Here is a 22319-nt window from a genome sequence, read left to right on the forward strand (position 1 = left end):
TTATGCCTCGGTGCTCCAGAGAGCGATTGAGAAGGACTTTTGTTCCTGCAGCGGTCAGATATTTTAATGAACACTGTTGACTGTCAAACTGTTGAACTGTCTGTTCTTTGCCCTGCATTTCTGAATTGTGCAACTGTATTTTGTTATAATCATGTCTCATTGGTCTCTTAATCATTCGTTTTTCATAGGGTTTAAATGTTGAATTATTTATTTATGAGTGTTAGCTATGTGGTGTGCTTGTTGGCTGTATGTTTTAAGTTGGTGGCAAACCAGTTTCCCTTTCGGGATTAATAAAGTTCTCTCTCTCTCTCTCTCTCTCTCTCATTGGTTTTGCATTATTGTCTTGATCATTGACTGGAACAATAATTTTAATAAATGCTGACATTTCTTATATAGTTTTTCTTATTTCTTAAGCTTCACGTTTGACTGCTCTTGTGTAACTGTCTTTCATTATGTGCACATCATGGTCACAACTTGACAAAACGAGAAATAGACCTCAGACACCAGATGCACCTGTATGATAAGAGCAACCAAGAACACAAACCCAGAACACACACACACACACACTCATATGTTCATACACACATTTTTGTTGTTATGTTTCTTAATAGCCATATAGGGTATTTTTTTACTCTGATTAGTTTGATTGGATGCCAAGGGCATCCTGTATGTTGTTGTATGAATCTGTGTTGTATAAATATGAGCCGTCTTCCTTTATAAAGTTGAGAATTTTATGGTAGTGCATTCTCTGTGTCTGCTTGATCCATTAATTAATTTCATCAGTATCTTGATCCATCAGGCCAGGTCTGCAGCAATGCATCACTTCATTTTCATGATGTTTTCACTGCTACTCATTACTGGGCTGCAGGTGAGCATTCAGACTGTCGAAAAACGTGTTGAGCGAAGCATGGACAGATATTATATATCGGAGCTGACTGTGCCGAATGGAGGGGGCTGGGGGTCTTGGGGTCAGAGGGAAATGTGTCCAGCCGGAACATACGCCGCAGGATTCAGTCTAAAGGTAAGTTAAGAATTGACTTACAGTAGTATGGTGTTTGTTTAATGCTTGACCGTGTTGGTGCTGGTGACTGAAGGCTGAAGGTTCAAACCCTTATATAATTAACTCTGGAGATTGGAGTTCAGATTACTCCTTTTCTCTTTCAAATATGTCCTAGCGTTGTTGTTGTGTTTTATTTTTAAGGTGGAAGCACCTATTGATGGTGATGACACTGCACTCAATGGGATCCGTCTTCACTGCATTGCGTCTAAAGCCTCATCAAACTCGTTTCGCAGCTACTCCACAGTTCAGTCAGATGTAGGCAGGTAATGATTCATTAGGAGTAATGGCTCTAAAGTAGCAGGTTTGCAGTTATTAAGAGTTGTGATGATAAGAGTTAGTTTCTTCATAAGCTAGAAAAATTAATGTTCTTGAAAATAACATTTGGTTTGATCAAAAAACTGTTTTTTATTTTTCTTCAGCTGGGGTCAATGGACAGATATCAAATGGTGTCCTTCTGGATTCTTGACTGCGTTTCAGCTGAGAGTCGAACGCTCTCAAGGAGATGGTGACGATACGGCCGCAAACAACATCATGTGAGTTTGTGCTTTTGTGATGTGCTGAAAATCCTTTAACTTGATTGTTTTTTGTTTTTTTTGGAACTGATTCATTGTATGCCTCTGGTCAAATTGCAAGTTTCAAGAGATTGGTTTACCTTGTTTTGTTAGTATTGATGAAACAACATATTTTATCATAATGTTGTTACATCCATTGTTTTTACAGATTCAGATGCAGTGAAGGGTATTTACTGGGTGGCGGCACAAACTGGGGCGACTGGGGCTCCTGGAGTCAACAATGTGGAGGAAAAGGGATTTGTGGTCTCAAGACACGGATTGAACCGCCTCAAGGACGAGGAGATGACACCGCTCTCAATGACGTGATCATGTTCTGCTGTAATTAAGGTGATGTTAACACAATCAAACACTCAGATCAGACCAACACTGTTTGGAAGATCTAGTTTATCTGAGTTTGGCTTTTCTTTCAGGTGCTAAAGGACCACAAAAAGAACAGCAAGAAGATCAGATGGATCATAATTAATCAGCAAACTGTTATGAGCTCAAATTAACCATGTGATACAACAGCTAATCAAAAAATAAAACCTGAGATGTGATCAGGACCTAAGCACAAAGCAGAGGCTGACAGTTTCTCACTTATTGTGTCTTATCAGTTCATGCATTACACCATCCACAAACTCCATACTCTACATTAACTGTAAAGCTGTAAAGCTGCTTTTTTTCCTGAGGGCATAATCAGTGGAGCTTGCTAGATGAGGCCACAGTAAATCTTGGGGTGGCACACCAAAATAATTAAAAGTTCCAATTAATGTGTGTTACATACATATTTACTTTTGTTTCTGGCTAATGTATTTATATGCTTTAAATAAGCAATAAGTTACTTTTTAAAAAGTGGAAGTGTTTTAAACAATTATAAATACATCAGCAAATATATGGACAAAACCATAAAAGGGACAATATTTAGTCTAAAAAAACACTTTACAGTCCAATTATCATCTTAATACTTCTATTGTACAAATTCTTAGTACAGGCCATGTCTAAAACGAATAAAGAACAACTAAACAAAATACATTAAAAATGAACATTTTAACAGAGCTACTCACAACCAATCCATATTCCTGCTTTATTAGACCAAAAAACTTATCAATACAGCTTTATACTGTTTATTGTGGCTTTTTACAAACACAATCAACTGTGTTCCTACAAGTACCTAGCCATCCATATGGACAACATGTTTACATGGCAGATTCATGTTGACATGTTATGTGCCAAACTTCAACAAAGATTTAACTTTTTGAGGAGACTCCGCCTTTATGGTGTCAATTATAAAATCATGACTGTGTTTTACCATGCTGTTCTAGAGTCTAATCAGGCATGGGATTCAAGCTTGGTATGGCAATCTCTCTATACAATAAAAAAAAATCTGACTTTCCCAGATTGTCCGGATTGCCATGAAAATCGTGGACCTCAAAGACTATCCATCTCTCCAAACATTATTTGAGCTGTCAGTGCACAGAGGGGCTAGATACTGGATGATCCTTCTCACATCTTAGACCCTGAGTATGTGCTTCTGCCTTCAGGTAGAAGTTATAGAGTGCGCAAATGTTGATTCAGTTGGTTTAAAAATTATTATACATGTGTATATGCAGCATACACTAAGCCCAAGAAACAAAAAATCCCCTGAGGGGAGTATAAAATATATTGTATCATATCGTATTGTATCCACAAAATCAACAAGATTTATGGCCCTTGCCGTTCTTGACTCTACACTTAACACCCCAAAAATTGCGCATTGTGTTTCTCAAGACCATCTTGATCATCTTTAGCACAGAAAAACTGTGCTCACATGCTGCAGTGCTCACAGTTAATGCAAGAGTTTTAAAGTTTAAACATCTCATTGTAATCCTCCCTATACTGTTCAAGAAAGACTGTGAAGTCTACTAAATTGGATGGCATTTCCGCACCGCTGGTTTGCTTCCTTTCAAGAACTTGTTTTGTTGTGGAATTTTGTAGATTCTAAATGCTACAGTTGTATTGTGAGGCAAACAGAAACAATACATCTTTCTCACAAAACATGGGACTTCCAGGATTCCATACTTTTATTCTTTCCATTATGACACAACTCTGTAAAAAACGTTCTGTTAATCTCAGGGAGAAGTACATCAACAATTGAAAAAAAGGAGCCTGTCCTAAATGATTCCTTATCTGTGCTGATCTGTCTCTGAGCTATTGGTGTAGAAATGTAATACCCTTCAATCCTAGAGCTTGGTGTGACCTGATGTCCAGAAGATACAACATTGACACTGCATTGCTCAGTGAGAGTCCTTGTGTTGTCCCAAATTTAACTGAAGGTTGAGCTCTCTCTGTATCCATTCAATGTGTCAACAAGTGAATCAACAAGAGTAACAACTATGCCCAAATTAATTTGTGAGGACTGTAAAATGTCCGACAGATGCTTGATCTGACCAAAGATTTTGACAAGTGTATAAAGGAGGCAAATAAACTTGAGATCTATTTGCGCTAAAAGACTTCTTGCTTCAACATCTCTGTCAGCATTTCTGTCTTCAGGGATTTGTTTAAGTAGTTGTATGATGGCTGGCAGTCTTTCCTTAACTGTTTTGCATGAATTGTGCGTACATGTCCGCCGTGTCTCTATCAACCTTTGCAGTTTTCTTGGCAACCCCCTGACACATGTCTCTCTGCACCTCTATCAACATTTGGTGTACATAGGACCCTTACATAAAAACGTAGAGCTTCTGTAACAGAGAAAAGAAACAGCTGGCTTCAGGAAGGAATTTCAAACTGTCAACCAATACCAAGTTTAAGCAGTGTGCATTACAGTGTATATAGAAGGGTAATGTGTCCTCTGCTTTAATGCGTGCCTGCACACCTGGGTTTTTACCACTTGATCACCTGCGATGCAGAGGGCTTTACGTGTGAGACAGGTTCCATAAATGTCCTGGAGGGGGGCAAGAGAGACACCAGTGATCTTCTCAGCTGCTCTCACTATGCGTTGAAGGGTCTCCCAGCAGGATGTGTTGCAGGCGCCATCTCACACAGTGATGCAGCTCGTCTGGATGCTCTCGATGGTGCCTCTGTAGAAAGTGCGCACGATGGGGTTGGGGCTATGGCTCTTCTCAGTTTGAGGAGGAAGTAGAGACGCTGCTGTGTTTTCAGTCCAGGGGCGTCCTTTGTGATGTCCAAACCCAGGAACCTGTTGCTGCTCTCTCTCTCCACAAACACACCATTGATGGTCAGAGGAGCATGCTGAGTGTGTGCTCTCCTTAAGTCAACTACAATCTCCATCTTCTCCACGTTCAGAGAGAGATTGTTGTCACTGCACCACCTTACCAGGAGGCTTACTTCACGCCTGTAGTTTATCTCTGTTGCTGATGAGACCCACTAAAGTTGTGCCATCTGTGGTCATGCACTTTAATTGTAAAGTTTAGTGCTGAAATCCTAATTTTGTAGTAAAAATGCCATTTGAAATTAATTTTTTTCTATGTAGTCCAATCAGCTGATGAAATAATCTACACCCCACCACTGCAGTCCATGAATTAACATCTCAATAAGACAAAAGCTGAAACAAATCCATAATCAAGGCGTTAATAAAAATATGGGTCCATAATCCACTGCTTCCTCCAGTAAAAATGGGAGAGAAGTCTGCACAACTGCAAAACAACTATGTGTGGTTGGATTTTGATGTGGAAGACAACAAGAGATGGACTTTTTCACTGGAGGAAACATTAGTATGGATTGTGGACTAAAATATTTTCGTGATGGATTTGTTTCAGCTTTTGTCTTATTGAGACATTAAACCAAGGTCCTGATGGTCTGCGGTCATTTAAAATCTCAAGATATTTTTCAAAAAGAGTAGAGGTGTGACTTCAGCATCCTGGCCATTTTCCCCCTTTGGCCTCTGACCATCATGGCTTCCTAACAACCACCATATCTGCTGATTGGCTTCATCACTGTCTCCTCTCCACCAATAAGCTGGTGTGTGGTGGGCGTTCTGGCGCAATATGGCTGCCGTCGGATCATCCAGGTGGATGCTGTACACTGGTGGTGGATAAGGAGATACCCCCTGAGAGTGTAAAGTGCTTTGAGTGCTTAGAAAAAGCACAATATAAATGTAAGGAATTATTAGAATTATTAAAGTCATAGGCAGTGACATAAATGTGAAATTAGTTGCTGCTTCAGTATTTTATGATTATTTTTCCAAATGTCTGTGGCATAACTGAAAAACAATTATAAGCATATCATAACATTTAAAGGCTTTTATTGGCAAAAACATAGGAGTCAATATTTACAGTGCTGACCTTTGTTCTTTGTAACCTCTGCAATTAGCTCTAGCACGCAGGATATTAGCTTCTAGGCCAAATCCTGACTGATGGCAATCCATTCTTGCCTTCTTACAGGTGCAATACTGTTTGTAGCAATTTCCTTGAATGGGAGGCCATTTTGATGCAAATTGATGATGGCTGCATGTGTTTTTTTGGAGGTAACCATTGCTAACAAGAGCACAAATTGGAAGCGCTTCTTCCCTCCTTTCATAGCAATCAGTCTGTGTTTACAATCCAATTAGTTTGATAGTGATTTTACCGGACTAGTACTCATTCACACTTTCACATGTCAAGTCAAACTTAAGCTACCCGGGAATAATGGCAGCCTTACACACCACCACAAAGCAGATGAGATTCCTACTACAATAAATGAATTTGGTTAATTGATATGCCAGAACTCTTGCAACAGTAGCCAAACGGCTAACAACATACCTTTAAGCAGAACCCACACAGACCAAGGGCGGAGCTAGCAAATGACGCATCCCAGGTACCCTAATTGCAGCCTCTATATCAACAGTACCATGTTCTGAGGCTGTCGTTCTAATTACAGGGGAAGGAACTTACCCACTCTGCCACAATTAGGAAAACAGTGTGTCAATAATGCAAAATGATAGTTAAAGGCAGTTCATCATTGAATTCAGTTATGTCATCTCTGTTCAGTTTAAATAGTGTCTGTGCTTTTATTTGCAATCAAGTCAACGATATCGCTGTAGATGAAGTGACCCCAACCAAGCAAGCCAGAGGCGACAGCGGCAAGAAACCGAAACTCCATCGGTGACAGAATGGAGAAAAAAACCTTGGGAGAAACCAGGCTCAGTTGGGGGGCCAGTTCTCCTCTGACCAGAAGAAACCAGTAGTTCAATTCCAGACTGCAGCAAAGGGGGATCTATAACTGGGGCTGTAGTTGTCCTGGTCTCCACTGGCTTTCAGGGATGTAGAGGTCCTTTCTAGGTGCTGATCCACCATCTGGTCTGGATATGTACTGGATCCGGGTGACTGCAGTGACCCTTTGATCTGGGGGGTATTCCAGAAAGCAACTTTCAGGGTATGTTAGAAGTCATAGCAACTCACACTCTGTTCCAGGGTTAGTTCACTTCAGTGAGCCTTCAGTGGGCGTGACAGATAGCGCACAACATTATACAATATTACAATATGTAATCTAGCCTATTATGGATATTTATATATATTTGTTACATTAATGAGGAAGCATTAATATAATAAGGTAATTTTATTCTAATATGATTATTTTATTGGAATATATGAGTTATCTGTACAAATTATAAAACACTATGACAAGGTAATGTTTAACTTTTATTTATTTTATTTATTACATGTTATATTATCTCACACATGGAGCGGCATTTTCTATAATTTCTAAACCAAAATACATTTCTGATATGACTTAAAATAATTGCCATAAAATAAAAACAATTTAAATCACATTATGACCCTGTGTGCTTGTAGTTTCTCTATTTCAGTTTAATCACGTGATAGAAAGTCTAAGGCCTTCTCAAGCCGAAGGGCAAACTCATCTAATCTGCGGCCTATTATGCATCAAACTAAGATTGATGTAAAGACACAAAGCACTGCCATCAAGTTAGCACTTTTTTAAACATTCGCTCACTAAAAAATAAATCATTCCTAATCAATGACTTTATAACCACAAACAATCTGGATTTTAACTGGGTCAGGCTTTCTGGGATGGTACTCAAATGGTTCAGATCATACTTAGAGGCTATTATGTGAGTATAGGAGAGCATAAGTCTAAGTGGACGTCCATGACATGCGGAGTCCCACAAGGGTCAATTCTTGCACCGCTCTTGTTTAGCCTGTATATGCTTCCACTAAGTCAAATAATGAGAAAGAACCAAATTGCCTACCACAGCTATGCTGATGATACCCAGATTTACATTTATTCATTTAGCTGACGCTTTTATCGAAAGCCACTTACAATTGCTATATATGTCAGAGGTCACACGCCTCTGGAGCAACTAGGGGTTAAGTGTCTTGCTCAGGGACACATTGGTGTCTCACAGTGGATTCGAACCCAGGTCTCTCACACCAAAGGCGTGTGTCTTATCCACAGCAACAAATCCACCCCAAAACAGACACCCTCCTGGTGGAGCTTACAGGTATTACACACACTCAAGCTATCGATTTACATTTAACAGACACTTTTATCCAAAGCGACTTACAGAGCATTCAGACTAACATTTTTAACCTAACTTGTGTTCACTGGGAATGGAACCCACAACCTTTTGCACTGCTAACGCAATGCTCTACCCCTGAGCCACAGGACCATATTTACCTAGCCTTATCTCCAAATGACTACAGCCCCATTGACTCCCTCTGCCAATGCATTGATGAAATTAATATTTGGATGTGCCAGAACTATCTTCAGTTAAATAAGGAAAAAACTAAAGTCATTGCATTTGGAAATAAAGATGAAGTGTTCAAGGTTAATGCATACATTGACTCTAGGGGTCAAACAACTAAAAATCAAGTCAGGAATCTTGGTGTGGTTCTGGAGACAGACCTTAGTTTCAGTAGTCATGTCAAAGCAGTAACTAAATCAGCATACTATCATTTGAAAAACATTGCAAGAATTAGATGTTTTGTTTCCAGTCAAGACTTGGAGAAACTTGATAATGCCATTATCACCAGCAGGGTGGACTATTGTAATGGGCTCCTCACTGGCCTTCCCAAAAAGACCATTCGACAGCTGCAGCTCATCCAGAACTCTGCTGCCAGGATTCTGACTAGAACCAGCAAATCTGAGCATATCACATCAGTCCTCAGGTCCTTACACTGGCTTCCAGTTACATTTAGGATTGATTTAGATTGATAAAGTACTTTTACTCGTATATAAGTCACTAAATGACCTAGGACCGAAATATATTGCAGATATGCTCACTGAATATAAACCTAACAGAGCACTCAGATCACTAGGATCGAGTCAGTTAGAAATACCAAGGGTTCACACAAAACAAGGGGAGTCCGCCTTTAGTTACTATGCTGCCCGCAGTTGGAATCAGCTTCCAGAAGAGTTCAGATGTGCTAAAACACTAGTTACATTTAAATCTAGACTCAAAACTCCTCTTTTTAGCTGTGCATTTATTGAATGAGCACTGTGCAATGTCCGAACTGATTGCACTGTATTTTCACTGTTTTATTTAACTTTTTATGTAAAATCATTTTCTAACTGTTTTTAATCATTTTAAAAGTTTTAAAATAGCTTGTTTTAGATTTGTTATTATTTCTCTTCATGATTATTTTACTTTCTTTTATGTAAAGCACTTTGAATTACCATTGTGTACGAAATGTGCTATATAAATAAACTTGCCTTGCCTATGAAGGATTTAAGATTAAATAAAAAAAAAAATTTAAATGATTGCCATCAGTTAGATGGCGATATACACTAAGCAGGTAAACAACTAATGAACAAAAGAAGAAAGAAACAGTTTGGCGTGCTTTTTCTTAGCATCCATTTCTATAGTGACTTGTCGATTCATCACTCTGTTGAGAATGTCTTGAGTCTTAACCAGGAACATACTCTGAGTTGAATGAATTTACTCCCGGACACATTTTTGGAACCACATACCTAGAGTAAGCAAGGTTTGGGATTAATCAACTGAGAGTTCAGGGATCAGTTCACGGTAAGTTAACCCTGCTTTCTGGAATACACCCCTGGATACAGACTGGATCTGGTGGCTACGGTGACCTCAGAAAAAGAGAGAAACAGACTAATATTAGCGTAGATGCCATTCTTCTAATGATGTAGCAAGTACATTGGGTGTTATGGGAAGTGTACCCGGTTCCGGTTTACCTAATTAATGCAGCCTAAAAATTCTTTAACAGATTTGGATATTAAAAGCATATTAGTATGTTATGTGTAAGCCAGGTTAAAGAGATGGGTCTTTAATCTAGATTTAATCTGCAAGAGTGTGTCTGCCTCCCGAACAATGTTAGGAAGGTTATTCCAGGGTTTAGGCACCAAATAGGAAAATATTCTAGGTATTATCAAATTGCCTGAGCTGTGAAGAATCAGACAGATTCACGAGATTCAACGTTTCGAGCTATCCCTAAAACGGGATGAGAAATAGAATAAGACTGAGGAGTTGGGGTGGAGGAGAGATGCTGGAAAACTGTGGTGGGACAGAGGTAAGTTGGCTGTATATATGTAGGCTACATATTGTGCTGGTTAAGGTAATTAACTAATGAGCTCCTCTTGTGCATAATTTATTGATTACCTGATCGTGCTCCTGCTGAACTTTGTTAATGAATCTGGCTACTGATTGGCTAGAATCAGATATCGCAATATTGATCATCTGTATAAACGTATTCTGAAGCAGTGCTAAAAGAATCAGATTTTACTGACAGATAGTTCAGAAAGTTTACTTGTTCTCGATTTGAAGAAACCATTCTTTTTGAGGAGTTTTGGTTTGCAAACAGAATACATTTCCTCAGTATCTTGATCCATCAGTCTAGGTTTGCAGCAATGCATCAGTTCACTTCAATGATGTTTTCACTGTTAGTTGTTACTGGGCTGCAGGTGAGCGTTCAGACTGGAGAAAAATGTTCTGAGCGAAACATTGACAGACATTAGAAATCGGAGTTGACTGTGCTGAATGGAGGGGGCTGGGGGTCTTGGGATGAGAGAGACATGTGTCCAGATGGAACGTATACCGCAGGGTTCAGCCTAAAGGTAAGCTAAGAATTGAATTACAATAGTATGGGGTTTGTTTAATACTTGACTGTGCTGGTAACTGAAGGTTCAAACCCTTATATAAACAAACTCTGGAGTTGCTGATAGTGACTTGGTTCCAGGTATTTCGAAGGAAACTGCACCTGCTCTAGTTTTAGACAGCCTTTCTTATTACTAAAGAAATATGAAGTTGAATGTTACTATGCACTGGGTTACTCAAGAATTCCCAGCATCCCAAGGTACACCAACAAACATTTTGAACACCCTTGATTCAACTCCTCAGCTGTTTAATAGAGACCCAAGATCTAAAATGGATTAGTCAGATAAGGGAGGCATCGAAAACGCAATGTTGGTGCACCTTTAGGAACACTAGAGATTGGAGTTCAGATTATTCCTTCTCTTTCAAGTTTGTCTAGCGTTGTGGTGTTTTTAAGGTGGAAGCTCCTGTTGGTCGAGAGGATGACACTGCACTCAATGGGATTCGTCTTCACTGCATTGCATCTGAAGCCTCATCAAACTCGTATCACCGCTACTCCACAGTTCAGTCCGGTGTAGGCAGGTAATGGTTCAGTCTAAATGGTAATGTTTCAGGTTTGCAGTTGACAAGAACTCTTACGTAAAGACTTAAGCTAGAAAAATGTTTGAAAAATGCTCAAATTATATATATTTTTAATTTTAAGCTGGGGTCGGTGGACCGATCTCAAATGGTGTCCTTCTGGATTCTTAATTGCGTTTCAGTTGAGAGTTGAACGCTCTCAAGGAATTGATGACGATACGGCCGCAAACAACATCATGTGAGTTTGTGCTGAAGATCCTGATCCAGAAGGGTTTTTTTTTTATTTTTATAAATGGAGTTGACTGTAGGCCTCATTGATCTGTCCTTACGCACTTCAGTTTTAGAGTAAACCTATTTGTGGATAATCTGGTAATAAAACCAGTTTTGTGCTACGGCTCTCTGGGCCTCTGGTTTACAAGGTGACGGCACAAGCTGGGGCGACTGGGGCTCCTGGAGTCCAACGTGTGGCGGAAAAGGCATCTGTGGTCTCAAGACACGGGTAGAAGTACCTCAAGGACGAGATGACCCCGCTCTCAATGACGTGATCATGTACTGCTGTGATTAAGGTGACGTGGATGGTTAAACACTCTGATCCGAGCAATACCGTTTGAAAGATAGTTTATCTAAGTTTGGCTTTTCTTTCAGGTGTTTGACTACAAGGAGAACCGAAAGAAGATCAGATTGATCGAAATAACTGCTCCTCTGTTATGAGCTCACATGAACGATGACCTACAACAGCTAATCAAAAATAAAAACCTGAGATGTGATCCTGCTTATTGTTTTAACAGTTCATGTATTACAACATCCACAAACTCTAAATTAATGGAAAAGCCTTTTTTTTTTTTTTTTTTTTTCTTTTTTTTTTTTTTCATTCGGAGAACTAGGTCTCACAGACAGCAACAATAAACTGAGCTTGCCTTTGCCCTAAAGTGTGTTTTATTACCTTGCACAATCACCTAGTTTTGCATAATCATCTTGAATGATAATATGGACAAACACTGAAGCTGTGTGTAATTTTTTTATTTTTTTTTCCATGCAAATTACTACATTACTACTTCAGTAGTCAAGTTGTATGAAAATATTTAATTCCCTTTTTAATGTAATATTGGTATCTAACTCAACAAAGATCGGCTCTAGTGGTGTTATGGATTGTGTAAATGATCATTGTTGAATAGATTTATATAGAAAAGTGCAGAAGACAAAATCCAATGGTCATAATACTATATCAGTGAGGCCGACGAAATATTATTGTCCTGGGTTATTTTGTGATGCACTGGGAAAAGTTAATTGGTCATTTGTACTGGATTGTAAAGCTGTTGATATAGCTTGGGTGTATTTTAAAGGTCCCATATTGTACACTTGTTTTAATGTCCTTAATATATATTTGTGGTATAATAACCAAAAGCCATCTCATATTTTTACAGCTCCTTTCTATATTTTTATCCTTGACAGTTTTTCTAAAGTGTATAGAATACTTGTATTTTGTACAGGTTTTCTTTTTTAATTCAATTCAACATGCTTAGCATTTCTCTATGTACTCCCCAAGATTACCAAATGAAAGCTGCAACTGAACACTTTATGGGAGTTTTACCAAATAAAACTTTCCAAGGACACCTAGGTATGATTGTTTATTGACCGATCACTGAAGTGTGCTCAGTGCTCCTGGCTGCTGATTGGCTGAAATTTTGATAAACTACATGAATGTATTTTTCTGTTTGTCTCAATAAAGAAACAGGCAGGTTCTGCTGAGCGACCACAGACAGCTCAGCAAGCCAGGGTCAGTTTTTGGTGTAGAAACCAAACCGATTTAATTTCATCAGTATTTTAATCGATCAGACCAGTGCTGTAGCAATGCATCACTTTATTTCCATCATGTTTTCACTGCTAGCCTTTATTGGGCTGCAGGTGAGCGTTCAGTCCACAGGAAGATGTCCTGAGAGGAGCATTGACAGATCTTTCATAACATTGTTGATGGTACACAAGTCTCTCATTTATACAACACAGATTAATACTTTGGCATCCAATAAAAGTAAACACAGGTTAAAATCAATACCCTATGTGGATATTAAGAAATATAACAAAGATGTGTGTATGAACATATGAGTGTGTGTGTTCTGGGTGTGTGTTCTTGGTTGCTCTTATCATACAAGTGCATCTGGTGTCTGAGGTTTATTTCTCATTTTGTTGTGACCATGATGTGCACATAATGAAAGACAGTTGCGTAAGGGCAGTCAAACGTGAGGCTTAAGAAATAAGAAAAACTATATAAGAAATGTATAACTAGAATAAGAAATAAGAAAATGTACATTGTTCATATGATACTTTGCAGGAAGAAATATATATTAGCAAACTCAGATCAGTTACCTGAAGAATCAGTGTTTATTCATAATATTGCTCCAGTCAGTCCAGTTATTTTTTGGCATTAATGATTCCATAATGAACTGTTAACATCCATGAAATAGTTCCATTACATAAAAGTTCATTTATAGTGCAGAAATGTCTTTTCAGTATTAAAATATTGTTTTCTTTTTGCTTAAATGTCTTATTTATATTTTACAGTATCTATTTTTCTTTAAAACATCACAAAACGTTTAAAAAATGTAAATACAATATCAAGCAAAGCTGTTTCATCGAGCAGCATTTGATCTGATTGTCTACACTCACTCGGTGTTTGTCTAAAGTGTGTTTACATTCAGGCGACTGATTTGAATATTCAAGTTCATTTAGTCATTTAGATTTGCATTGTTGTCTTGATCATTGACTGGAACAATTATATGAATAAACACTGATTCTTCAGGTAACTGATCTGAGTTTGCTTTGCAAATATAATTTTTTTTTCCTGCAAAGTATCACATGAACACTGTCAATTTTCTTATTTCTTATTCTTATTTCTTATTTCATTTCTTATATAGTTTTTCTTATTTCTTAAGCTTCATGTTCGACTGCCCTTGCGCAACTGTCTTTCATTATGTGCACATCATGGTCACAACTAGACAAAATGAGAAATATACCTCAGACACCAGATACACCTGTATGATAAGAGCGACCAAGAACACGCACCCAGAACACACACACACACTCATTTTTTCATACACACATCTTTGTTGTCATATTTCTTAATATCCACATAGGTAATGTTTTTACCTCTGATTAGTTTGACTAGATGCCAAGAACATTTTGAGAAAGTTGAAAGTTGAGAATTTTATGGTAGTGCACTGTCTGTGTCTGCTTGATCCATTAATTAATTTCATCAGTATCTTGATCCATCAGGCCAGGTCTGCAGCAATGCATCACTTCATTTTCATGATGTTTTCACTGGTAGTCATTACTGGGCTGCAGGTGAGCATTCAGACTGGAGAAAAACGTTCTGACCATGCATTATTGAAGACTTAATATACTGACAACATTAATTAATAAGATGCACTCAGGAGGAGCCCAAACTACACTCAATGGCCAAGTGATGTGATATTGGCACAGTCTCTGTGTAATAAACAATTATTTGAGACGGTATAGTGCTCAAGTTGAAAAAAGACATTTAGTTCCCACTTCCCAAGACAATTGTTTACTACAAGCTTCATATTAAAGGTTCTTTGTTGGCATTAATGATTCCATAATGAACCACTAACATCTATAAAAATATTCCCATTACATAAAAGTTCCTTTATAGTGCAGATATTTCTTTTGAGTATTAAAATGTTGTTTTCGTTTTGCTTAAGGGTTTTACAGTATCCATTTTTTTTCAAAACCTCACGAAACATAAAAAAATTTAAATACAATATCAAATCTGATTGATCTGATTTTCTACACTCACTCAGTGTTTGTATATCTAAAGTGTGTTTGTCACACACCACTGAAGCACTGGAGACAAGATGAGAGTTCACTGAATTTTGATGAAGAGATAACACTCAGGGAAAACACAGCAGAAGTCAAAAGACATGAATGCCCAGCATCCGAGAGACTTAACTTCCAAAACACAAGTCCTAGTGTACTCCAGGGAGGAAGAGATTTGTAGGACACTGACCAACGGCTGATGACGACAAAGCGATAGATGAGACCAGACAGTTAGGTGTCTGTGAGTGCGGGTTTATATGCATGTCTTGATTGGTCAGTGGCAGGTGCAATGACTTAATACTCAGGTGAGCAGGAACGGGAAGGTTGAGCTGTAGGGTCTGATGCTGCTTGGTTCGCTTGATCCGTGACAGTACCCCCTCCTCCACGGGCAGCCCCTGAAGCCCGCTGATGGTGGCGACGAGGATGGCCTCTCCCTCTGGGTGTTGGACGATCGGGATGATTGATATGCAACTCCTGGAGTAAGGCGGGGTCTAGAACATCCTCATGCGGAATCCAGGACCTTTCTTCAGGACTGAAACTCTCCCAGTTAATGAGATATTCCAGTTGGCCTCCTCGTCGCCGTGAATCCAGGATGGCACATACAGCGTAGATGGGGTCTTCCTCCAGTTCGATTGGAGGAGGAGGAGGTACCTCAGCCACGTCAGACCCTGTGGGAGAAGGGAGAAGAGAAGGTCATTGAGGTTTTACCAGAGATACATGGAAGGTAGGAGAAATCCTGCAATTTGGGGGTAATTTTAGATGATAAGTGACAGGATTGATCTGCTTTAAAATTGTGAATGGTCCTATGTACTTGGGACTCAGCTTGCAGCAGGGCAGCCGGAGGCGTATGTGCCTAGTAGAGAGCCAGACCTTCTGAACAGGGAGGTAAGTAGGTGTTACTGCTCTGTGAACGCCTGCCTGGTTCTTGTGCCTCCTAACTGCCCCTTGCAGATGGACATGTGCAGAGTCCCAGACCCTCTCGCTTTCCTGAAACTGATAGTTGACTGCTGGGACCTCAGAGGGCTCTCCTGTCCAGAGGAACAGAGGTGGCTGGAAGCCAAGCATGCATTGGAATGGTGTTAGTCCTGTGGTGGACTGGCAGAGAGAGTTTTGAGCATACTCGGCCCAGAGAAGATGCTGGCTCCAAGTTATTGGTGGCCATGGCAGTACGATCTCAGGAAACGTCTGATCTCCCGTATCTTTCTTTCACTCTGACCATTTGATTGTGGATGGTAGCCAGATGTTAGGTTTACTGATACACCTAGGAGACAGAAGAAGGCCTTCCAAACTCTGGGAATAAACTGAGGTCCTCGGTCCGAGATTATGTCTTTGGGTAGCCATAGTTCCGGAATACCTGGTTGAATAGGGCTTCAGCAGTCTCCATGGCTGATTTTCAGTCTTTTCAGTGGAATAAGGCGACAGGCCTTCGAGAAACAATCTACCACAACAGGAACACAAGTGTAGGAGTTAGAGTTGGGCAGATCTGAAATGAAATCCACTCCTAGGTGTGACCAGGGTCGGCGAGGAATAAGCAGTGGAAGTAACTTCCCCTCGGGAAGATGGTGCGGTATGCTGGAGATGGCACAGGTGGAACATCCTTGAACAAAGCGTTTGATTTTTCCAGACATGCCAGGCCACCAATATCGGTTGCGGATGAGCGAGAGGGTTCGTTGGCTGCCCGTGATGTTCACACACCGACAGAGGTAGTCCCGGAACACCTTATTCATGAAAGCCTGGAATACGGAGGGTGAGTTGGCTAGCCCATATGGCATGACCCAGTATTCATAGTGCCCTGATGGTGTGATGAAGGCAGTCTTCCGTTCATCCCCCCTCCGTATCAGGATGAGGTTGTATGCACCGCGCAGGTCTAACTTGATGAAGATGGAAGCCCCTCTCAACATCTCTAGTGTCACTGGTACCAGTAGAAGGGGATATTTGAACAGTATGGTCTGCTTGTTGAGGGCCTGATAGTTAATGCATGGTCTTAAGTCTCCATCTTTCTTGGCTACAAAGAAGAAACTGAAAGAGGCAGGGTATGTAGAAGGGCGGATGTAACCCTGACGAAGAGCCTCTTCTACATACTCTTCTGTTCTGGGATAGTTAGGGGATACACTCTTCCTTTAGGTAGGGTTGCTCCAGGCAGCAGTTCAATGGCGCAGTCCCATGGTCTATTTGGTGGAAAACGGGTGGCTAGTTTTTTACTAAATACATCTTGGAATGTCCTATACTCTTCTGGGACTGCTATATCATGCTGACCTCCGGGAATCTCAATGGTTGTGGCCTGGAGGTGTAACTGGGTTGATTTAGTCATGAGAGAGGGTCTAGTAGGGAGTTGTAGACAACTTTTAAAACAGGAGCCACTCCAAGAGAGGATGTCACCAGTAGTCCAGGAAAGGTGAGGGTTATGCTGCTTAAGCCAAGGGCGTCCCAGGATGATATCAGCAGTTGATCCATCCAGCACCAGCAAGGAGATCCTTTCACAATGGGTTATTCCAATGCGTAGGGTAAGGGATGGTGTTCAGTGAGAAATAATACCTTTTCTGAGAGGTTTCCCCAGGATGGAGTGTACATTCATCTTCTGGCAAGGGATTTGTGGGATGTGGAACTGGTTGACGAGGTTTCTGGAAATGAAGTTGTCATTGAGGGCCTTCGCTGAAATGGAATTTGTGGCAGAGATCACTGATACAGGAAAGTAGACTAATGATGCAACTTCAGCCCTAGAGATCAGGCTACTCACCGCTGGAGGAGGTGGACGAATGGGGCATTCAGACATAAGATGACCCTCTGCTCCACAGTAGAGACATATGTCTTTGACGTTCAGCAGATGAGAGATGGAAGGAGTCAACCTGCATCGGTTCGATGGCTGATGCTGGAGGATATGGCACTGGGGAAGATAGGGCTGATGAAGTAGGAGGCGCAGGTGATTCCAGATCACAGGCTGCTAGCCTCTGGGCTAAACGGATAGATCGCTGGATCAGATTCTCCAACCCAAAGCTATCATCATATCATCATGCGATCTTGGCCCTATCTGTTGAGAAGCTCTGAGGTTGCATCTCAAACAATAGGGTGCATTGAAGTAAAAAGCTGCTGCAATTATCCGCCACGCCACTTAATGACGCTGGTAAGGCCATGGAGCTGTTTTACGAGCTCGGCAAATGGATCGATTTGTGATGTGGTCAAAAAACCGGGGGCCATATCCATCGTAAATAGGTCTGGTCTTCTGTCACACACCACTGAAGCACAGGAGACAAGATCAGAGTTCACTGAATTTTAATGAAGAGATAACACTCAGGGAAAACACAGCAGAGGTGAAATGACATGAATGCCCAGCATCCGAGAGACTTAACTTCCAAAACACAAGTCCTGGCGTCCTTCAGGGAGGAAGAGAATCATAGGCCACTGACCAACAGCTGATGACGACGAAGAAGACGATGATGATGAAGGTGATCTGCGGACTGGAGATCGGGAGTCGGGTAAGTCTTACACACACACGCGATAGACGAGACCAGACAGTTAAGTGTCTGTAAGTGCGGGTTTATATGCATGTCTTGATTGGTCAAAAGCAGGTGCATTGACTTAATACTCAGGTGAGCAGGAACGGGAAGGTTGAGCTGTAGGGTCTGATGATGCTTGGTTGGCTGGATCCGTGACAGTGTTTACATGCAGGTGATTGATTTTAATATTCAAGTTAAATTTAGTCAAAGTTGAATTTAGTTAAATTGGTTTTGCATTATTGTCTTGATCATTGACTGGAACAATAATTTGAATAAACGCTGACATTTCTTATATAGTTTTTCTTATTTCTTAAGCTTCACGTTTGACTGCTCTTGTGTAACTGTCTTTCATTATGTGCACATCATGGTCACAACTAGACAAAATGAGAAATAGACCTCAGACACCATTTGCACCTGTATGATAAGAGCAACCAAGAACACAAACCCAGAACACACACACACACACTCATATGTTCATACACACATTTTTGTTGTTACATTTCTTAATAGCCATATAGGGTATTTTTTTACTCTGATTAGTTTGATTGGATGCCAAGGGCATCCTGTATGTTGTTGTATGAATCTGTGTTGTATAAATATGAGCCGTCTTCCTTTATAAAGTTGAGAATTTTATGGTAGTGCATTCTCTGTGTCTGCTTGATCCATTAATTAATTTCATCAGTATCTTGATCCATCAGGCCAGGTCTGCAGCAATGCATCACTTCATTTTTATGATGTTTTCACTGCTACTCATTACTGGGCTGCAGGTGAGCATTCAGACTGGAGAAAAACGTGTTGAGCGAAGCATCGACAGAAATTATAAATTGGAGCTGACTGTGCCGAATGGAGGGGGCTGGGGGTCTTGGGGTCAGAGGGAAATGTGTCCAGCCGGAACGTACGCCGCAGGATTCAGTCTAAAGGTAAGCTAAGAATTGACTTACAGTAGTTTGGTGTTTGTTTAATTTTTGACTCTGTTGGTGCTGGTGACTGAAGGTTCAAACCCTTATATAAATTAACTCTGGAGATTGGAGTTCAGATTACTCCTTTTCTCTTTCAAATATGTCCTAGCGTTGTTGTTGTGTTTTATTTTTAAGGTGGAAGCACCTATTGATGGTGATGACACTGCACTCAATGGGATCCGTCTTCACTGCATTGCGTCTAAAGCCTCATCAAACTCGTTTCGCAGCTACTCCACAGTTCAGTCAGACGTAGGCAGGTAATGATTCATTAGGAGTAATGGTTCTAAAGAGTAAAGTAGCAGGTTTGCAGTTATTAAGAGCTGTGATGATAAGAGTTAGTTTCTTCATAAGCTAGAAAAATTAATGTTCTTGAAAATAACATTTGGTTTGATCAATAAAACTGTTTTTTTTTTCTTCAGCTGGGGTCAATGGACAGATATCAAATGGTGTCCTTCTGGATTCTTGACTGCGTTTCAGCTGAGAGTCGAACGCTCTCAAGGAGATGGTGACGATACGGCCGCAAACAACATCATGTGAGTTTGTGCTTTTGTGATGTGCTAAAAATACTTTAACTTGATTGTGTTTTTTTTTTTTTTTGGAACTGATTGATTGTATGCCTCTGGTCAAATTGCAAGTTTCAAGAGATTGGTTTGCCTTGTTTTGTTAGTATTGATGAAACAACATATTTTATCATAATGTTGTTACATCCATTGTTTTTACAGATTCAGATGCAGTGAAGGGTATTTACAGGGTGGCGGCACAAACTGGGGCGACTGGGGCTCCTGGAGTCAACAATGTGGAGGAAAAGGGATTTGTGGTCTCAAGACACGGATTGAACCGCCTCAAGGACGAGGAGATGACACCGCTCTCAATGACATGACCATGTTCTGCTGTGATTAAGGTGATGTGAACACAATCAAACACTCGGATCAGAGCAACACTGTTTGGAAGATCTAGTTTATCTGAGTTTGGCTTTTCTTTCAGGTGTTAGAAGACAAGAAGATCAGCAAGAAGATCAGATGGATCATAATTGATCAGCATACTGTTATGAGCTCAATTTAACCATGTAATGCAACAGCTAATCAAAAATAAAACCTGAGATGTGATCAGGACCTACGCACAAAGCAGAGGCTGACAGTTTCTCACTTATTGTGTCTTATCAGTTCATGCATTACACCATCCACAAACTCCATACTCTACATTAACTGTAAAGCTGTAAACCTGCTTTTTTCCTGAGGGCATAATCAGTGGCGCCCCCAGAAGATTTTAATAGGTCTTGCTAGATGAGGCCACAGTAAATCTTGGGGTGGCACACCAAAATAAACAAGTAAAAAATAAAATAATTAAAATTCCACTTAATGTATGTTATACATATTTTCTTTTGTTTCTGGCTAATGTAATAATATGATTTAAATAAGCAATTAATTACTTACTCTTTAGGTCTTTTAAATAATTATACATGAGCAAATATATGTACAAAACCAAAAAAGGGACAATATTTAGTCAAAAAACACTTTACAGTACAATTATTTTTTCATACTTTTATATGTACAAGATCACAGGACAGGCCATGTCTAAAACAAAATACATTAATACAAAGAAAATTATCATTTTAACAGAGCTTACACATATTCTTGCTTTATTAGGCCACAAACTTATCAATACAGCTTTATTCTTCTATTGCTGTGACTTTTTGCAAACATAAACAAGTGTGTTCCTACAAGTACCTAGCCATCCATATTGACAACAGATTCATGTTGACAAGTTATGTGCCAAACTTCAACAAAGATTAAACTTTTTGAGGAGACTCCGCCTTTATGGTGTCAATTATAAAATCATGACTGTGTTTTACCATGCTGTTCTAGAGTCTAATCAGGCATGGGATCCAAGCTTGGTATGGCAATCTCTCTATACAATAAAAAAAATCGGACTTTCTCAGATTGTCCGGATTGCCAATCCCTGAGTACGTGCTTCTGCCTTCAGGTAGAAGGTATAGCATTCCCAAATGTTGATTCACTCGGTTTAACAATTATTTTGTGCCTGCTTCTATAAGACATTTTTAATGGTTAGGATTCAGGATTCAGGAATCAATACTTTATTGCCATACAAATAAGGTATGTAATTTTATATAAAAAAACATATAAAAATGCAAATTATGCAGATTCATTAAGAGAACCTTTTTTCATAAAGGACTGATTCAGGATTTGAGAGCTGTTTAGAAATTTGATGGCTCTGCAGTGTGTGCTATTGAGGAAGTGAGAGGTTTTTGTCTTAATAGCTCTCATCCTTCTCCCTGATGGAAGTATGGAGAGAAGGGAGTTGGCAGGGTGAGCATCATCTTGTAGGATCTTTAGGCCTTTCTGATGAATACGGGCCTCGTAGATCTCACAGATGGAGGAGAGTTTGCAGCCAATGATTTTTCTAGCTGCAACCTCTGCTGGACAGTAGAGTTGCCATACAAGACAGTAACAGAAAAAGTAAGGACACGCTCAATGGCAAACCGGTAGAACTGCAACATACCTTTACAGGCTACCCCAAATATCTTCAGCTGACGAAGGGAAAAATATCCTCTGATGGGCTTTTTTGGTAATGTTGGTTATATTACCATCCCATTTTAAAAGATGATATCGTTGTACCTAAACACCTAAAACTTTGCAGCCGCTCCACCACCCCCCATTGATGTGCAAGGGCAGGGACAACTTCCCCCTTCTGTGGAAGTCAACCACTAGCTCCTTAGTTTTGGAGACATTTAGCTCTAAGTTGTGGTTGGAACACCATTCAATCAGTGAGAAGACCTCTTTTCTATAGGCAACATCATAATCCCCAGAAATGAGCCCCATTACTGTTGTATAATTTGCA

At 40.0% G+C, this 22319-nt stretch overlaps 2 protein-coding genes and 1 pseudogene across 2 annotated transcripts; all 3 read left to right on the forward strand.

Annotated features, from left to right (window-relative positions):
- The first annotated feature begins 730 nt into the window (after window positions 1-730).
- Window positions 731-2144, forward strand: LOC113082891 (vitelline membrane outer layer protein 1-like). Its single transcript, XM_026254303.1, has 5 exons — window positions 731-1021; window positions 1202-1323; window positions 1480-1593; window positions 1781-1959; window positions 2043-2144. The coding sequence occupies exons 1-4, from the start codon at window positions 734-736 to the stop codon at window positions 1956-1958; spliced, it is 702 nt and encodes a 233-aa protein (XP_026110088.1). The 5' UTR covers window positions 731-733; the 3' UTR covers window position 1959; window positions 2043-2144.
- Window positions 2145-10294: 8150 nt separating this feature from the next.
- Window positions 10295-11943, forward strand: LOC113082894 (vitelline membrane outer layer protein 1-like; annotated as a pseudogene).
- A 7221-nt stretch (window positions 11944-19164) lies between these two features.
- On the forward strand, window positions 19165-20528 carry LOC113082893 (vitelline membrane outer layer protein 1-like). The gene is made up of 5 exons (XM_026254304.1): window positions 19165-19421; window positions 19596-19717; window positions 19880-19993; window positions 20183-20361; window positions 20445-20528. Exons 1-4 carry the CDS (start codon window positions 19215-19217, stop codon window positions 20358-20360), a joined length of 621 nt encoding a protein of 206 aa, XP_026110089.1. The 5' UTR covers window positions 19165-19214; the 3' UTR covers window position 20361; window positions 20445-20528.
- The last annotated feature ends 1791 nt before the right edge of the window (window positions 20529-22319 follow it).

Source organism: Carassius auratus, unplaced genomic scaffold, assembly GCF_003368295.1.
Source record: "Carassius auratus strain Wakin unplaced genomic scaffold, ASM336829v1 scaf_tig00037076, whole genome shotgun sequence".
Taxonomy (NCBI): Eukaryota; Metazoa; Chordata; class Actinopteri; order Cypriniformes; family Cyprinidae; genus Carassius; species Carassius auratus.

What these genes read in the sequence shown, in the direction of transcription:
- LOC113082893 (XM_026254304.1), top strand. Translation starts at nt 19,215, where the DNA reads ATGCATCACTTCATTTTTATGATGTTTTCACTGCTACTCATTACTGGG. An exon ending in GTTCAGTCAGACGTAGGCAG is followed by an intron (nt 19,718 to 19,879) that starts GTAATGATTCAT and finishes TTTTTTCTTCAG; the next exon opens with CTGGGGTCAATGGACAGATA. An exon ending in ACGGCCGCAAACAACATCAT is followed by an intron (nt 19,994 to 20,182) that starts GTGAGTTTGTGC and finishes TTGTTTTTACAG; the next exon opens with ATTCAGATGCAGTGAAGGGT.
- LOC113082891 (XM_026254303.1), top strand. Translation starts at nt 734, where the DNA reads ATGGTAGTGCATTCTCTGTGTCTGCTTGATCCATTAATTAATTTCATC. An exon ending in GTTCAGTCAGATGTAGGCAG is followed by an intron (nt 1,324 to 1,479) that starts GTAATGATTCAT and finishes ATTTTTCTTCAG; the next exon opens with CTGGGGTCAATGGACAGATA. An exon ending in ACGGCCGCAAACAACATCAT is followed by an intron (nt 1,594 to 1,780) that starts GTGAGTTTGTGC and finishes TTGTTTTTACAG; the next exon opens with ATTCAGATGCAGTGAAGGGT.